We start from the raw sequence: 15,677 nt of genomic DNA, 5'->3' as shown, positions 1-15,677 counted from the left end.
TGCCCCCATGTTGAGGCCCAGATGCCCCCAGCCCAGGTGGTGGAAGGGGGCCAGAAAGAGGCGCTGCCACTGGCCCAGATCCCAGACCCCCTGCATGCTGAGGCAGGTGTTTTCAGGAGGTCCAAGGGGGCGCAGGTACAGACCCACATTCAGGGCCACCAAGAGGAGGGTGGCAAGGGATGGCTGAGGCATGGACATGGCTGAGGCATGGACATGCCCCCAGTGGAGTGCTGGACAGAAGGGATTCCTGAGGCTCCGGGCAGGGGGACCCCTGGGCGGGCAGGGCATGGGGCTCCTCTGTCATCCCAGGTCAGAGCCTTTGTGAGATCACCTCTGATGTTGGGGCGCAGGGCATTGTGGGAAGGGGAGGGGGCAGTTCTGAGAGCAGTTGCCCCGAATTGTTTATCTCACCAGGAGCTAAGAATAAAACTTGTTCCTCGGCAGTTCTGGGAAACCGGCAGCAAGACCTGCTGTGAACCCAGAGAGCCAGGCTGACAGGGCTGTGGTTTATGAGTGAGGGGCACCAGCAGGGCTGGGCTGGAAGGGGCTGCATGTTGGGAGCGAGGGGCCTGCTATAACATAACTCCCCATCCAGTGACCTCCACTAATGTTTACGAATGGATCAAGGACTTGGTGGCCGATGGCTCACAGGGCTCAGCCCTGTGATAACAAATCTGTCTGGGCTGCACTATTTACTATAAACAATTCCCCATAGGTCCACCCCTGCTCCCCTTTCATGGATCCCTGCTGGTGCCACTCACTTCTGACCCACAGCCCCTGCTAGCCCTGCTCTCTCTTCTCAGCCCTACTAGTGCCCTGCCCTTCACTCCCAAACCACAGCCCCTGCCAGCCCAGTTCTGGGCTCCCCCAGCTTTGCCGGTGTCCCTCACTCCCAACCCACAGTCCCTGCGAACCTGGCCCTGCCCTCATTCCTGACCTGGAGCCCCTATGCAGTCCCAACCCCAGTCATGGACAGGCTGTGTGTTTCTTCAGGCTCCCCGCCTGGAGGAGGGGCAGCGAGGGGAAGACTGTGTGTATCTATTGCACCAGATCCCGCGTGAGCCTTATCTCAACTCTGCAAAATCTAACTGTCCTTGGTATTAAGGTGCAATTCAAGGGTGACCATGAGAGTTGGAGCTGGTGACCTGCATCCAGCCACGCTGGCAAGCCAGCCTGCAAGGGGCTGCAGGTCAGCAGTGAGGGGCACGAGCAGCGCTGGGGATAGCCTGGGGCTGGCAAGGACTGCAGGTCAGGAGTGAGGGGCGCTGGTAGTGCTGGAGGGAGCCCAGGGCTAGGTTGGCAGGGGCCAGGGTTGGGAGTCAGGTGTACCATTAGGGGGCTGTCTGTTATGTAGTGTCCAAAGGGACCTTTGATTGTGCAGCGCTGGCCACTCATCCCCACCCCAACATGTGCCTGCATCCTGTGGCCTGTCACACCATGCTGCCACCCAACTCCCTGTGAGTGCTAGGGACCATCCCCCCATGTCAGCTCCTACACCTGCCTTTGCCATGTTATCCATAAAGTCTCAGCTATACTCCAGTAGTTCAGCTGGGATTTTGCCTGTCCAGAGTCTGGGAGAGGGCAGAGTGATCTTCCCCCATGAATCTCACCCCCATGTGTCCCAATCAAACCATGGTGCCAGCTGCCCAGTACCACTAACTCAGCACCTTCCCTGCTGGGCAGAGCTCCCAGACATCTGGGCATGTGAGTGCACAAGCACTAGGCCTCTCTTGCAGGGGACAGCTCTGCACCACTGAATATGCACCACTGCCCACTCACAGCCATGCTCACTTGCACAGCTGCCTACTCAAGATACACTGTACTTTGCACATGCACAATTGCCCACACAACTGCCAACTCACAGCCACGCTGCACCTCGCACATGCACAATCTCTCACACAACTGCCCACTCACAGCCACACTGCACCAGGCACACACACACACAATCACATGCACACTCAGCCTGGCACTCACCACTGACACTGTCAGCCACCCAGCTTCACTCACAAGCACATATTCAGCCATGTACAATAACACTCACAATCACCCGCACAATCAAACACACATGCAAATGTGGCCATAAGATAATACATGCACCATCACACAGAGGCTGAGCCGCATGGCTGCATGTACACCATCACACACTCCCAGCCTCTTCCCCCTCCACACACAGTGAGTGTGATTCACAATCTCTCACTGAATTGCACACTTCTCCCCACCTCCCCCCGGTTGGCCTCAGCCCCTCAGTTGCCCCACTAGGGAGCCTTGCAGCAATTCTGGGGAGACCCTCACACAACCCGCCCCCCTCCCTCCGCCACGGGGCTCTCCCAGCCCTGGGCGCTGGGATGGAGCTGTGGATGCAGGGAGGAAGGGGTTAAGGGGGGGAGGGAGCCCCAGCTTTGCAGCTGATTGGATGAGGCATGTCCATATTCCACCGGCCAGGGCCCAACGCTGCCTCCCCATTCGCCGAGGCTCCAGACACCAGAACCGCGTGGCTGAGTCCCAGGAAGGGGGGCGTGGAATCCGCTTCACCAGGCGCTGAGATGCAGCCACCTCTGGGGCGGGGCAACCAGTTACCCAGGGACCCCTCGCCCGGCGCTGAAATGCAGCCACCTCTGGGGTGGGATGGCTGGTTACACAGGGACCCCTCGCCCGGCGCTGAGATGCAGCCACCTTTGGGACCGGAGGAGCTGGAGGGGGGTGTTTGGCAGCCTGCTGGCCTCCCCTCTCCCCCGCTGTTAGCCCTTTAAATCTTCCCCCTCCGGGATCCTCCCCCCCTTCTCGGCACAGCTATCAATCACCCTGCAGCAGCCGCATGGCACCGGCTGTTTGCCCAGGAGCGGTACAGCCAGACCAGGCGGGAGTCTCTTCTCGCCTCCTCAGGGAACCGGGCGGGGTCACTGGTGCGTGACAGGGAAAGGGGTCGGGGGAGCTTGGCCAAATTCCAGCCCCCTTGTTTTCCGTTTGTCCCTTCCCGTTTAAACCCGCCTTTGCCCTGCTGAAATCCGCTGCGTTTACACCACCCCTGCTGCAGTCCTGCAGATCCCTTGCATGGGTCCCCCCCATTTTTTTTCTCTGTCGAGTCGGAGGAGCGTTTGCAAGCCAGGTCCTGCTGTTTGCACCTTGGAAAGGAGGTGACAACCCCCAGGTCTATGGGCTTTAGGCACTTGTTTGGGTGGGGACAGCTGTGGCTCGCTCTTTCCTTTGCTGCAAGTCCCCAAAGAAACTCCCCCTCCGTGCGTTCACACGGTCCCTTCTTGCAACATCCAGATCTGGCCCCTGCCACAGAGCCAGACAGAGCCCCTTTGCTCCCTTCCCAGGGCTTTTTTCAGAGCATGAAAACCTGGTTCCGTTTTTTGTGAGGGTTTTTTGGACCAGGAACAGCCGGGTGATATAGGAAGAGTTCCTGCCGGGCTGCGACTGGTTTGGTAAATAGAATTTTTCCTTTCCTTGTTTGCATTGAAAGCCAGGCACTGGGCCTGAAATCCACGACCGCATAGTGTCTGTCTTGTGCAAAAAGTATTAAGAACATTTTTTAAATTGCTGTTGGATTTTATTTTATTTGTTGCAAATACCCATTTTGTTCTTTTTTCTTTTTCACCAGGGGAAGGAACCGGCGCCGTTGCGCTGCCCTCGCATTTGGCAACGTAGCAGAAAGACTCTGACCCAAACTTCTGCAGGAGATTCCAGACTGGGACAGAGAGAGATTTTTTTCAGCTGCAAAAAAGCAACGTAGCACCAAGTTTTGGGGCTTTTTCTTTCTTTCTTTTTTCTTTTTTTTTTCTCTTCGCTGGTATCCAGTTTTACACCAGAAGGGACAAGAAAACCACATGGAAAAAAAAGGGGGATGATTTATTTTTCTTCATGTGACTTCTATTAAAATCAAACCTGGGGCCAATTGCAAAAGAAGAAATTCAGACATTCTAATCCCAGTGCAATCAAGGCTGCAGCTAGGGCCTACAAGGGTGCAAAGCTGTTTTTGCAGCCACTTGAGATCGCAAAGTCTGTTTCTTTGAAAGAGTTTTGCAAAACACCCCATCTGCTCCAGAGTGCGTATGCCTGCAGAACACGAGAGGAAGCAGTGGAGAGTTTGTGACTGTGCATCCCTTGATGTTCACGGGCCACCGGCAGGCCTGTATCCAGCTGCATCTTCTTGCAGAGGAGTGTGGGGTGAAGGCACCAAACCTCTGGCTCCCAGCGCTGTCGGTCCTGACAGAAAGGAATCAACTCTGGGGAAGGAGATGAGCCAGGTGCAAAGAAGTGCAGAGGGTGCATGACATTTGTGACACCCCAAAAGAGGCAGTTTCTGTGGCAGTTGCAAAAATGGGGTGCATGCCTTGAAATCCCTCCAAAAGAGGAGTTGCAGAGCACTGGTAGCAGCAAAACCCAAGCATCCCCAAACCTCTGGCCCCCAAAGCAGGCAGGTCGTGTTGTCGTCATAAACAGGGTAGGAGGCATGCCTTAATTCTCTGCCTCCTGCAGCTTGGCACACCATGGAGGAGCTGGAACCAGAGGGTGACCTGCCCACTGCTGACGTGTATCTGTGCGGGCACCTGCGGAAGCAGAAGTCGCTCCGGCGCCGGTTCTTCGTATTACGGGCACCCAGTGAGCATGGCCCAGCCCGCCTGGAGTACTATGAGAGTGAGAAGAAATTTCGGGCTGGAAGTGCCCGCCCCAAACGTAGCTTCCTCCTGGCCAGTGCCCTCAACATCAACAAGCGTGCAGACGCCCGACATCGCCACCTGATTGTGCTCTATGGTCGTGATGGCACCTTTGGGCTGGTGGCTGAGAGCTCTGAGCAGCAGGAGGCTTGGTACCATGCCATGGTGGAGCTGCGCGCCAAGGGTGAGGGCACTGGAGGGGGCAGCACAGATCTGTTGGGGAGATGCTTGTGTGGGCAGTGGTGCAGGGGAGTGAGTGACAAATACATTTGGGAAATCCACAACCAGGGAGAGAACCCAATAGTCCTGGATTTCCCCCCCCCCCCCCCCCCCCCGGTTCTCTCCCCAGCTTTGGGAGGGGAGTGGGGACTAGTGGTTGGAGTAAGGGGAGAGGGGTCTGAGAGCCAGGACTCCTGGGTTCTGTTTCTGGACCCACAGGGGAATATTCCAGGAAGTCTCTTTGCTTAAATATTCAATTCTGTTTCCATCTGTTGACATCTCTCCGCCCCCCCCCCCGGCCCCCCCATTTCCCAGTGTGGCCGTAACCCCCTTGGTTCCCATGGCAACGGTCAGTCGCCAGGATGACGTTGGTGGTTGCCACGGCACTGGGACATTTGGGTCTGTTTATTCCTTGCTCCTGCTCTCTCACCTGTGCCTCCCTGCTTCTGGTCATGTGCTGATCGTGCCAGCCCTGAACCCATATCCAAACACTGCCAGGGCTCAATGCTAGGGCCTGTGTAGTTCAGTGCCCCGTCTGAGGGGTGGCTGCATCTCAGCGCTGGGTGAGGGGTCACTGTGTCACAAGAGCAAGTCACGTTCCCCTGTTGACTCCTCCCTCTCCTCCCCTTCCCACAGGCCCGTCGCAACCAGGGAGCGGGACGCCGTTCCGGGAGGTATGGCAGGTGAGCCTGCGGCCCAAAGGGCTAGGACAGGCCCGGAACCTGGTGGGTGTGTATCGACTATGCCTGGCCACTAACACGGTGGAGCTGGTACGGCTGAATGCAGCCACAGCCTGCCTGGTGCTACAGCTGCTTAGTGTGCGGCGCTGCGGTCACTCGGAGAACTACTTCTTCCTGGAGGTGGGGCGCTCGGCTGCCACTGGCCCCGGCGAGCTGTGGATGCAGGTGGAGGACCTGGTGGTGGCCCAGCATATCCATGAGACCTTCCTGGAAGCCATGAAGGCTCTGAGTGAGGAGGGCCGGCTCCGGGGCCGTGGCCAGACCTCCGCCCCCATCTCGGTGCCACCCCGCCGCCTGCCACCCATTCAAATGCCGCCCAGCCAGGCAGGCTCTGGGCGCCATTCCGGGGCCAGCAAAGCTGAGGTGCCACCCAGCGATGATACCCTGGCCTCCTCGGACGAGGGTGGGTCGTCAAGCCCTGGGGAGGCGCACCCAGCTGACAGCCCTGAGGAGCGAGCCCTGGCCTCGCTGCTTCCCATGGCGCTGAGCAAGGGTGGTGCCCAGAGGAAGCCAGCATCCTACCCAGAGGGGCTGAACCGGGGCGCGGATCCTGGCTACATGGCCATGCTGCCCAGGGTGGCGCCCGGCCCAGGGGAGCCAGACTATGTGCCCATGAGTCCCGGCAGCGCCTCTCCGCCCCAGGGCGATGCTGGTGGCTACATGGTGATGTCCCCCAGTGAGACCTGGGTCCCTGAATACATGAACATGTCCCCACTGTGTCACTCGGCTGGCAGCACCCCCCTACGCCGCAGCCCCCTGCCAGGCACCCCTGGAGATGCCCTCTGCCCCTTCCACTCCCTTCCACGCTCCTTCAAGCACGGTACCCAGCTGGCCGGGCCCGGCTGCCTCTCCTCTTCCTCCACCAGCAGTGAGAGCTTGGAGGAAATTGCCTCCCGGGGACACTGGCCCCCCAGCTCCTTCCAGAGCCACGCTCCGGTCGTGCCCGCCGCACCCAGGAGCCCCGGGGAGTATGTCAGCATCAAGTACCAGCCCAGCCCAGAGATGGCCAAGATGAGGATGGATCCCAGTAGCCGCCAGCGCTGCTGCGTGGAGACCTCGGGGGGGCGGAGCACCTGGCCCGGTGTCCCCACTGCCTGGGAAGAGGCATCCAGCCCAGAGCCAGGACTCAATTATATCGACCTGGACCTGGCGAAGGAGGAAGTTGGCCCGGATGGGACCCCCCGGGTAGCTGGCAGCACCAGCCCCCATGCCTATGCCCGCATCGACTTCCACCGCTCCCAGGGGTTGCGGGGGTGCCAGGGTGGACAGGATGGGCCAGGTATGTGGTGGGGACAAAGGGCTGAGCAGATCTGCGGGATTGTGGGGGTAGAGGTATGGGGGATGCTGGTTTTTTCAAAGAGCTTTTCCCATTCAAAACATAGAGATTTAATTTATGCCCTGGTGGTAGGGGAAGGCTAGAGGTGGGCTTTGTGATCTGAGAAATATCTACCCTAGAAACTGCCATTTTTTGTTTGGATCACCCTTTAGAACCCTTTTTGGAAGGGGCATGTCACTGCCCTTTTATTCCTAATCATTCCATGTTCAATCACACCACAGGTGAGGCTTTGCATTAGAAACAGATGCTTCTTATGGGACAGAGATGTTCCCCTTAAAAACCGCTTTTTCTGGGGGGTCCCTCAAAACTCTTCTTCCCTGTCCCAGGTTGTCTCCTAATTGTATGGCCGTGCAAAAGCATCTGGGTGGCTTTATTCTGTCTGGAGGAAAGGAAACAAGAGAAATCGCCTGGAAGGGTTGATTTTTTTTTTTTAAATTTTAAATCCTCCTTTCTGGCTCTTTCATTCCGTTCTGCCTACCTGTCTGCAGTGTCCTCTGTTGTGTTATTGTATTCCCCCTTTCTCTACTCTGCTGTTGTTTTTACTGTCTTCCAACCCATCCAGAGCTCCATGTCTGTCTTTTCTTCAAGAATGTAAGAACGACCACACTGGTCAGACCAAAGGTCCATCTGGCCCAGTGTCCTGTCTGCCAACAGTGGCTAATGCCAGATACCCCAGAGGGAGTGAACACAACAGGCAATCATCACATGATCCCTCTCCTGTCATCCATTTCCAGACAGAGTCTAGGGACATCATTCCTACCTATCCTGACTAATAGCCATTGATGGACCTAACCTTCATGAATGTATCTAGCTCTTTTTTGAACCCTGTTAAAGTCCTTGTCTTTACTACATCCTCTGGCAAGGAGTTCCACAGGTTGACTATGCACTGCATGAAGAAAAACTTCCTTTTGTTTGTTTTAAACCTGCTTCCTATTAATTTCATTTGTTGACCCCCTAGTTCTTGTATTAAGGGAACAACTAAATAACTTCCCCCAATCACTTTTTCCACAGCACTCATGATTTTATAGACCTCTATCATATTCCCCCCCCCCCCCCACTCCCTTTTTTTTTTTTCCCTTTGGTAAGCTGAAAAGTCTGAGTCGGGACCCATTCCAAACCCCTAATAATTTTTGTTGCCCTTTTTGAACCTTTTCCAATGCCAATATCTTTTTTGAGACGAGCTGACCACATCTGTACGCAGTATTCAAGATGTGGGCGTACCATGGTTTTATAGAAAGACAAGATATTCTCTGTCTTATTGGCTATCCCTTTTTTTAACATGCTAATATTCTGTTATCTTTTTTGACTGCTGCTGCACACTGAGCTCTACGCTGCAATATTAAATCGTATCTTTTTCCGATTTACTTTTGAAAGAGGTTCTTTTGAAATTTGGCGCGTCTACACAAAGCCAAATGTCTAAAGAAAGTGCTCTTTCAACACAACCCTTATTCCTCATAGAAGGAGGATTACAGGGATGGCGAAAGAGCACATCCACTTTTTTGAAAAAATGTCCTTGGACATGGCAATACTTTTCCAGGATACCACCGGTATCCGAAAAAAGCAGTGCAGTCTAGACATAGCCTGATGTTTTCAGAGAACTATCCACAGTGACTCCAAGATCTCTCTCTTGAGTAGTTATAGCTAAATTAGTCCCCCTCATATCATGTATATAGTTGAGATTATTTCTTCCAATGTGCATTACTTTATCAACGTGAAATTTCATTTGCCATTTTATTGTCCATTCACTTAGTTTGGTGAGATCTTCACAGTTTGCTTTGGTCTTACCTATCTTGAGCAGTTTAATATCTGCCAATTTTGCCACCTCATTGTTTACCCCTTTCTCTAGATCATTTATAAATAGGTTGAATAGGATTGGTCCCAGGACGGACCCTTGGAGGACCCCACTAAAAATTTACCATTTATTCCTACCCTTTGTTTCCTGTCTTTTAATCAGTTATCAATCCATGAGAGGCACTTCCCTCTTATCCCATGACAATTTACTTTATTTGGTGAGGGACAATTTACTTTATTTGTCAGAAGCTTTCTGGAAATCTAAGTACACTGGATCTACTGGATCCCCCTGGTCTACATGTTTGTTGACCCCCTCAAAGAACTCTAGCATGATTTCCCTTTACAGAAACCATGTTGACTTTTCCCAACTAATTATGTTCATCTGTGTCTGACAATGTTGTTAGTTACTGTAGTTTCAACTAATTTGCTCAGTACTGATGTTTGAGTTACTGGTCTGTAGTTGCCAGGCTCACCTCTAGAGCAGCATGCTCTCTAAGCTTCACTGCCATGCACAAAAAATGTTAGGCCCTCCCAACTTGTCTGCAGAGCCGCACAGGAGCACGCACAGTGAGTGGTGCTGGCGACGACGGCAGTGGCCTGGTGAGCTCTGGCGGGGCCGGGGGCTGGCCTGACCCTCCTACATGCTCCGGCTGGCACTGGGGGTGGTTGGGATGCCGCAGCCCAGCTAGGACCAGAGCCAGTGTCAAGCAGTGGTTGGAGCCGCCCCATGGTAGGAGGTGGCTGGTCGGGTGACCACGGGCGGCGGAGCCAACATGTGCGGGGAGTGGGGTGGCTGGTTGGCAGCCCCGGGGACCGGAACTGCCATGTGTCGAGCAGCAGCTGGTTGGGTGGCCCCAGCTGAGAGCAGAACCCCCATGTGGCAAGTGGCAACTGGACAAGCGGTACTGGCCGGGATTGGAGCTGCCAAGTGGTGGGTGGCTGTGGCAGCTGCTCTGGGCTGGGGCCAGAGTCACCAAATGGGGGGTGACAGTGGCAGCTCCAGGACTACAGCACCAGCCTGGTGGGCACCTGCCAGCCAGCAGCCCTGGCACCCTTACCTCGGGAGCTGTCGGCCACCCGGTTGGGAGGGCTGGGCAGTGCAGCCCCAGCTCACCCCTCGTCCCCCCAGTTGAGGGAGCCCTGTAGCCCAGCCTGCTTCCCTCCCCAGCAAGCAGCTTTCTGGGGGGTCAGGCAGCCCAGTCCTGGGCCCACCCCCCTAAAGAATCAGCAGCCCAGCTCCAGCCTCCCCCCAGCAAGGACCTGTCACTTCCCTGACCGCTCAGCCCCGCATCCTGAATTTCCCCCTGCTCTGAATCCTGCAGCCCCTGCCCCTGCCCTGATTCCTGTATCGCAGGGTCATGCTCCTTGTTAATTTTCCCTTGGTTTGGTATTTTTTCTTTTCTAAGTGTGTCTATGTGCGTGTGCACACACAATGTCAATGTGGTGCACAAGTCAAAACTCACTCTGCTCACAGCTGGGAAATCTTAGCAGAACACTGCTCTAGAGCCCTTTTTAAATATTGGAGTCATGTTCGCTATCTCCCAGTCATTAGGTACAGAAGCTTCCTTCTCTGTCCCTGGGCCTTGCAAGGGAAACTGAGTCTCATGGCTTCTTTGTGGTCTGTGCATGTGAGCATTCAGGGCTTGTTATATTTTTGGGGGTTGGGGTGGAAAAGGTCTGGGAAATCCTAAAAATAGCAATTTAATGTAAATCCCATCTCCTTTGCCTCTCCAGTAAGTCACAGTGTCTCAGAGCTGGGTGAGGGGTAACTATGCAAGTGGCTGCCCCGCCTTAGAGGTGGCTGCATCTTTGCACCGGGTAAGGGGTGGCTGCATTTAGAGCCTACCCTCTGTTAACACCTTTCTCGGCTCTTCCTTTCAGACTGCTGACCCCTTCGCTTTGAGAGTCCCCTGGCTCAGGATGGCCTCCCAAATCTGCATGTCTGCACCCCAGAGCTGGTCACATCGGGGAGCCTCCTGCCAGATATCTTGTGAATGATGCATGTTGGTTTCCTCTTGATGAGCTGTGAACCCCACTAAGTGCCTTTGTTTTCAGGGTGCAGCTCCATGGGGGGGCGAGAACTGGCCAAAGACAGACTCAGACTCATGTTTTGGGGGTTGGTGCCCCAGTCATTGAACCAAAGCCAATTCCTTACTCATTTTCAGGGGGGCATCTCCTTGGCTTTCCACCCCTTGGGGCAGACTTCAGGAGGCCTTCTGGGGCGGAATGTCCTTATTTTGGGGGATTTGTCTCCTTTCTGTTTTGAGATCACCTCTTTGCATCCCTCCTGTGTTGCCCCATCAATATTTTGGTGCCTTCCTGTCCACACCCAGCCTGCCTGTGTTTTGGGGTATTCGTGACTGCCCCAAAGTCTCTGCCCCTGTGCCCACTGGCTACGTCTACACTGGCCCCTTTTCCGAAAGGGGCATGCTAATTTTCCAGGTCGTAATAGGGAAATCCGCGGGGGATTTAAATATCCCCCGCGGCATTTAAATAAAAATGTCCGCCGCTTTTTTCCGGCTTTTAGAAAAGCCGGAAAAGAGCGTCTACACTGGCCCCGATCCTCCGGAAAAAAGCCCTTTTCCGGAGGATCTCTTATTCCTACTTCAAAGTAGGAATAAGAGATCCTCCGGAAAAGGGCTTTTTTCCAGAGGATCGGGGCCAGTGTAGACGCTCTTTTCCGGCTTTTCTAAAAGCCGGAAAAAAGCGGCGGACATTTTTATTTAAATGCCGCGGGGGATATTTAAATCCCCTGCGGATTTCCCTATTACGACCTGGAAAATTAGCATGCCCCTTTCGGAAAAGGGGCCAGTGTAGACGTAGCCACTATGTTTTGCTCCCCACAGTGTAGAGGGAGGGAAATCATGTCCCCTCCCAGCTCCCAGGAGTGCCCCATTTTGGGGACCCTGCTGCACCCCAAAGTGATTGTGGGGTCATGCCTTTTGAAAGGAGAATTTGAGGTTCACTATGTGCTCAGTGGGCACCTAGGGCAGAAGAATCCCCCCCCCCCCCCCCCCCGGGATTGCACAAGAAATGGTTGGCTGGGTTCCTACCCTGCTTCCAAACCCAATTCCCCTCTGCACCCCAAATGCCCCAAATCTGCTGTTGCTTGCAATTGCACCCCATCTGGGTCTTTTTTTTTTTTTTTTGCACTAGGTCTAAAATGGTTCATTTGAAACCAAGTAATTGATGGAGCTCACTCTGCGGCTGGGTGGAGGTAGTTTTATTATGAATCCAGCAGCCTGTGGGATCAGGGCTGCTGCATGTTCAGTGTGCTTTGGCCCACTCCCCTGTAGGTTTGGGAATGCTGAGCTGCCGGCGGAGCCTGCTTCAGGGAGGTGTTTCTAGACCCCAGAGCATCAGCCCTGTTTGTAACACTTGGGGTAGTGGAAGTTTTGCTGCGGGGTGATGCTGGCACTTGGCGAGATGGAGGAGCGAGGCAGGAGGGAATTTCTGCAGCATTAAACTTTCTCCGAGTGGCGCGGTCACAGCTCTAGATGGGGGATTGTTTGGAATCCTTAAATCCTGCCTCCTGATGGCGGGATCCAAATGATCTTGTTTCTGTGCCTGGTATGACATCTGCTTTTGCAATGAAGGGAGTTTTGAAATCCACTTTGGGAAGGTTTCGTTTCCTGTTGCCTGTTCGCTTTGCAGGATTTATGACAAATGAAAAGTTTAGAAACAGGAGTTAGATTCTGTTGGCCACCCAAGGCCCTTGGTGGGGAATTTGGAGCGCTAGGAATCGCTAATTCCTTCTGTGCTAATAAAGCCTTTTGGTTGTTACTTGTGTCAAATCAGCTGTATGGGAAAACTGGGGATTGACATAATTTGAAATATGCTCAGAGTTGATTTTACAGGCCTCTCCTGTGTGCCTCATCTCTCCCGGGCCTATGAAAAATGGCCATCCATCCCATGTGTTCAAGAGTCGATCCATTTCTGCGGCTTAAGAAAATTTTGCAAAATTATTCTCAGCTGCTGGGAGTTCATTTTCCTTCTCCTAAATGTAATTTATGCCTGAGGGGTGTTTGCAAAGATATTTCCAGCCAAAAAAAAAAATCTTTCTCAAATGAAGAGGTGTTGCAAGTTTAATTTATTGTCTTGGGCTGTTGGCAAATACATTCCCCAGGAAAAAAAAAAAGGATTTCTAAACATGACAAGATTCAGGTGCCAATTTGGCTAACTTAGCTTGGCTTAAAAAAAAATCTATCTCATAACTGTGTCCAGTGTTTCCTAAGGCGGCAGCTGATTAGGAAAACAGCTTTTGCATTCAGTGTTTAGTTCAAAATAATTTTGCAGCCCTACTTCATTTACAAAATAAATGTCTTCAACTGAAAGGAGTTTCAGAAAAATATAGCTATTCACACAGATATATATACACACACACACACATCCTCAAAGCATTGGCGAGATATAGATATATACAAATCTCTGTACATTTTAGAGAGTTTGTGGGTCTGTGTGCAAGTCCATTTGTCCAAGAGCTCCTTCTAAAGGGTTAGTGCTAGGACCAGCACACTTAGTTTGCTGCTTACTCTGACCCTAACTTAAAGCAAGGTCAGGGTTTGGTTGTGCCAGGACAATGGGTTGTGCCTGGAATTTGATTGTTTTCCATAACATGGAAAGGGAAGGGGCTGAGCAGACCAATGCGATACATTCATCACTGGGGGCAGCAAGTGCAGGGGACACTAGACTACAGAGTGACCGCAGGAGCAGCTGCACCACTAAGAGAGTGGTCCCCCCCATGATGCCCCCCAGAAGATGCATGCCGCCCCTCCCCCCACACAGATACCAGGACTGGGAATCCTAGACGAGCCCCAGACCAGGTGCAAGGCAGGGGGCAGCTGAAGCCTACCCGCCCTCTTGGATCAGTAGCAGGATGGAGAGGCTACTAGAGCCTAGGGCTGACTCCTGGAACACTCCTCACAGGCTGGAGGGGAGGGCTTGCTGAGCAGTGCCCACCCCCAAGAAGTTGGAGGCTGGGTCCAACTCCTGAAGCTCCAGGCCCCAGGGAGGAGCTGCTGCCAGAGCAGTGCCATTCTCACTACCACAGGCAACCTTGGTAACCTCCGCTGCCCTGACTTTTGCACGCCCTCCCCTGAGCCCCCCCACGCCAATCCCCATGCCCACGACCCACCACCCCTGCTCTGATTTCAGCAGCCCCCCCCCAACTCCTGTCCAGACTTCAGCACTGCCGCTCCCTGTCCTGAGGCCTCATCACACCAAACCCTGTGCCATCAGCCCCCATCCCCTGCCCTCACTCCAGCTCCCTGTTGAGCCCTCCAATCCTCCCAGCCCCCTGCCTTCACTCCTGCACCACTACCCTCAAACCTCCCCACTGACTCCAGCACCTCCGCCTGCAGTCTCCCACACAAACCTCTGTCCTAACTTCTGCATCCCCTGCCCTCAGCCCCCCCCACTGAACCCTGTGCCCTTAACTCCCTGTCATTAATCCTGCACCCCACTCCCTTTTTAATCAAGCAAAAGATAGAAAAACTGCAAATATTGTCTACCATCAAGCGCTAGCTAATGTTTGGATCACTTTCCTTTTTTTATTACAAATTTCTTTCATTTGTTTTTGAAAACTACAGTCATTTACATCAAGCATGTATTTCGTTCCTTTTCGTTTCCAAACAAACTCAAAACCCCGTTACTTCACTTAAAGACCTGAGCAACACCAAGTCCATCTACTAGTCTATTATATATTTGAAAGCATCTGTGTCCATTTGTCTGCCTGTTTGTTCAAGGACTCCTAAACAGTAAGGCTGTGTCTAGACTGGCATGATTTTCTGGAATTGATTTTAACGGAAAAGTTTTCTGTTAAAAGCATTTTCGGAAAAGAGCATCTAGATTGGCACAGATGCTTTTCCACAAAAGCACTTTTTGCAGAAAAGCATCCGTGCCAATCTAGATGCGCTTTTCCGCAAAAAAAGGCCCCGATCGCCATTTTCGCGATCAGGGCTTTTTTGAGGAAAACAAATCTGAGCTGTCTACACTGGCCCAAAGTTTTGCGCAAAAGGACTTTTGCCTGAACGGGAGCAGCATAGTATTTCCGCAAGAAGCACTGATTTCTTACAGTAGGAAGTCAGTGCTTTTGCAGAAATTCAAGCGGCCAGTGTAGACAGCTGGCAAGTTTTTCCGGAAAAGTGGCTGATTTTCCGGAAAAACTGGCCAGTCTAGACACAGCCTAAGAGCAAGGGCCACCAAATTCGGTGTGTAGCTTCCTCTTATCCTAACTTAAAGCAAAGTCAGGGTTTGGTTGTGCCAGGATAATGGGATATGCCTGGAATGGGACTGTTTCTCATAGAACCCAACAGAAAAGCGGTGGAATCACCAGGCAGGTGCAAGGGGCTGGCTGGGTTTGCCCATCCTTTAGCCAGGTCTGCGCCAACTCTGAGCCTCCCATTTGCGGATGTGCAGAGGTGTCGGGCCTGAAGTCTTCCCCATTCATATGGGGACATTGCTGATTGTTCCCCTTCATCAGGGAACAAGGGAAAAGTGCACAGTTTACTGCATTCCTCACACTGGCTGAGGAGCACAGGGGACAGACAAATCTGGACCTGTGCTTGGCCAGGGGTCATGCACCTGGCCTCTGGCTGTACCTATTGGAGCTGCAGTGGCCATGGAGCAGTAAGTCTCACCTGGCCCAAACTGCTGTCGTGAAAGAGGGCTGGAGTAACCCTCTCTCCCCAGGGTAGCCTGCAGTTCGAACTCCTCATCCCCGAGCAATTACTTAAATGAAGCACAGACATTGTAATTTTATTTTCAAAAAAATCAGACATGAATTAAGGACCCCAGCAAAGCTGGGTAAATCTTCTAGTCTATATCTATAGCTCTATCCTCAAAACATTGGAGACTACCCAGTGCATCGTCGCAAACTAGTTTTAGATTTTTGTTTTTTTCTCTCTGTCTCGCTCTGTGTGTGTGTGTGCA

At 53.1% G+C, this 15,677-nt stretch overlaps 1 protein-coding gene across 2 annotated transcripts; it reads left to right on the top strand.

Annotated features, from left to right (window-relative positions):
• The first annotated feature begins 36 nt into the window (after positions 1 to 36).
• LOC102455771 (insulin receptor substrate 1-like) lies at positions 37 to 11,281 on the top strand. 2 transcript variants are annotated; one of them, XM_006114651.4, is made up of 4 exons: positions 37 to 2,903; positions 3,605 to 4,845; positions 5,517 to 6,899; positions 10,629 to 11,281. In XM_006114651.4, the coding sequence occupies exons 2-4, from the start codon at positions 4,494 to 4,496 to the stop codon at positions 10,634 to 10,636; spliced, it is 1,743 nt and encodes a 580-aa protein (XP_006114713.2). In that variant the 5' UTR covers positions 37 to 2,903; positions 3,605 to 4,493; the 3' UTR covers positions 10,637 to 11,281. The 2 variants fall into 2 exon arrangements, with proteins under 2 accessions (XP_006114713.2, XP_006114712.2); XM_006114650.4 differs by having other exon boundaries at positions 37 to 3,428.
• Positions 11,282 to 15,677: the final 4,396 nt, after the last annotated feature.

Source organism: Pelodiscus sinensis, chromosome 24 (assembly GCF_049634645.1).
Source record: "Pelodiscus sinensis isolate JC-2024 chromosome 24, ASM4963464v1, whole genome shotgun sequence".
Classification (NCBI taxonomy): Eukaryota; Metazoa; Chordata; order Testudines; family Trionychidae; genus Pelodiscus; species Pelodiscus sinensis.
Note: the sequence above shows the minus strand (reverse complement) of the source record. Positions and strands in the feature narration are given on the sequence as shown.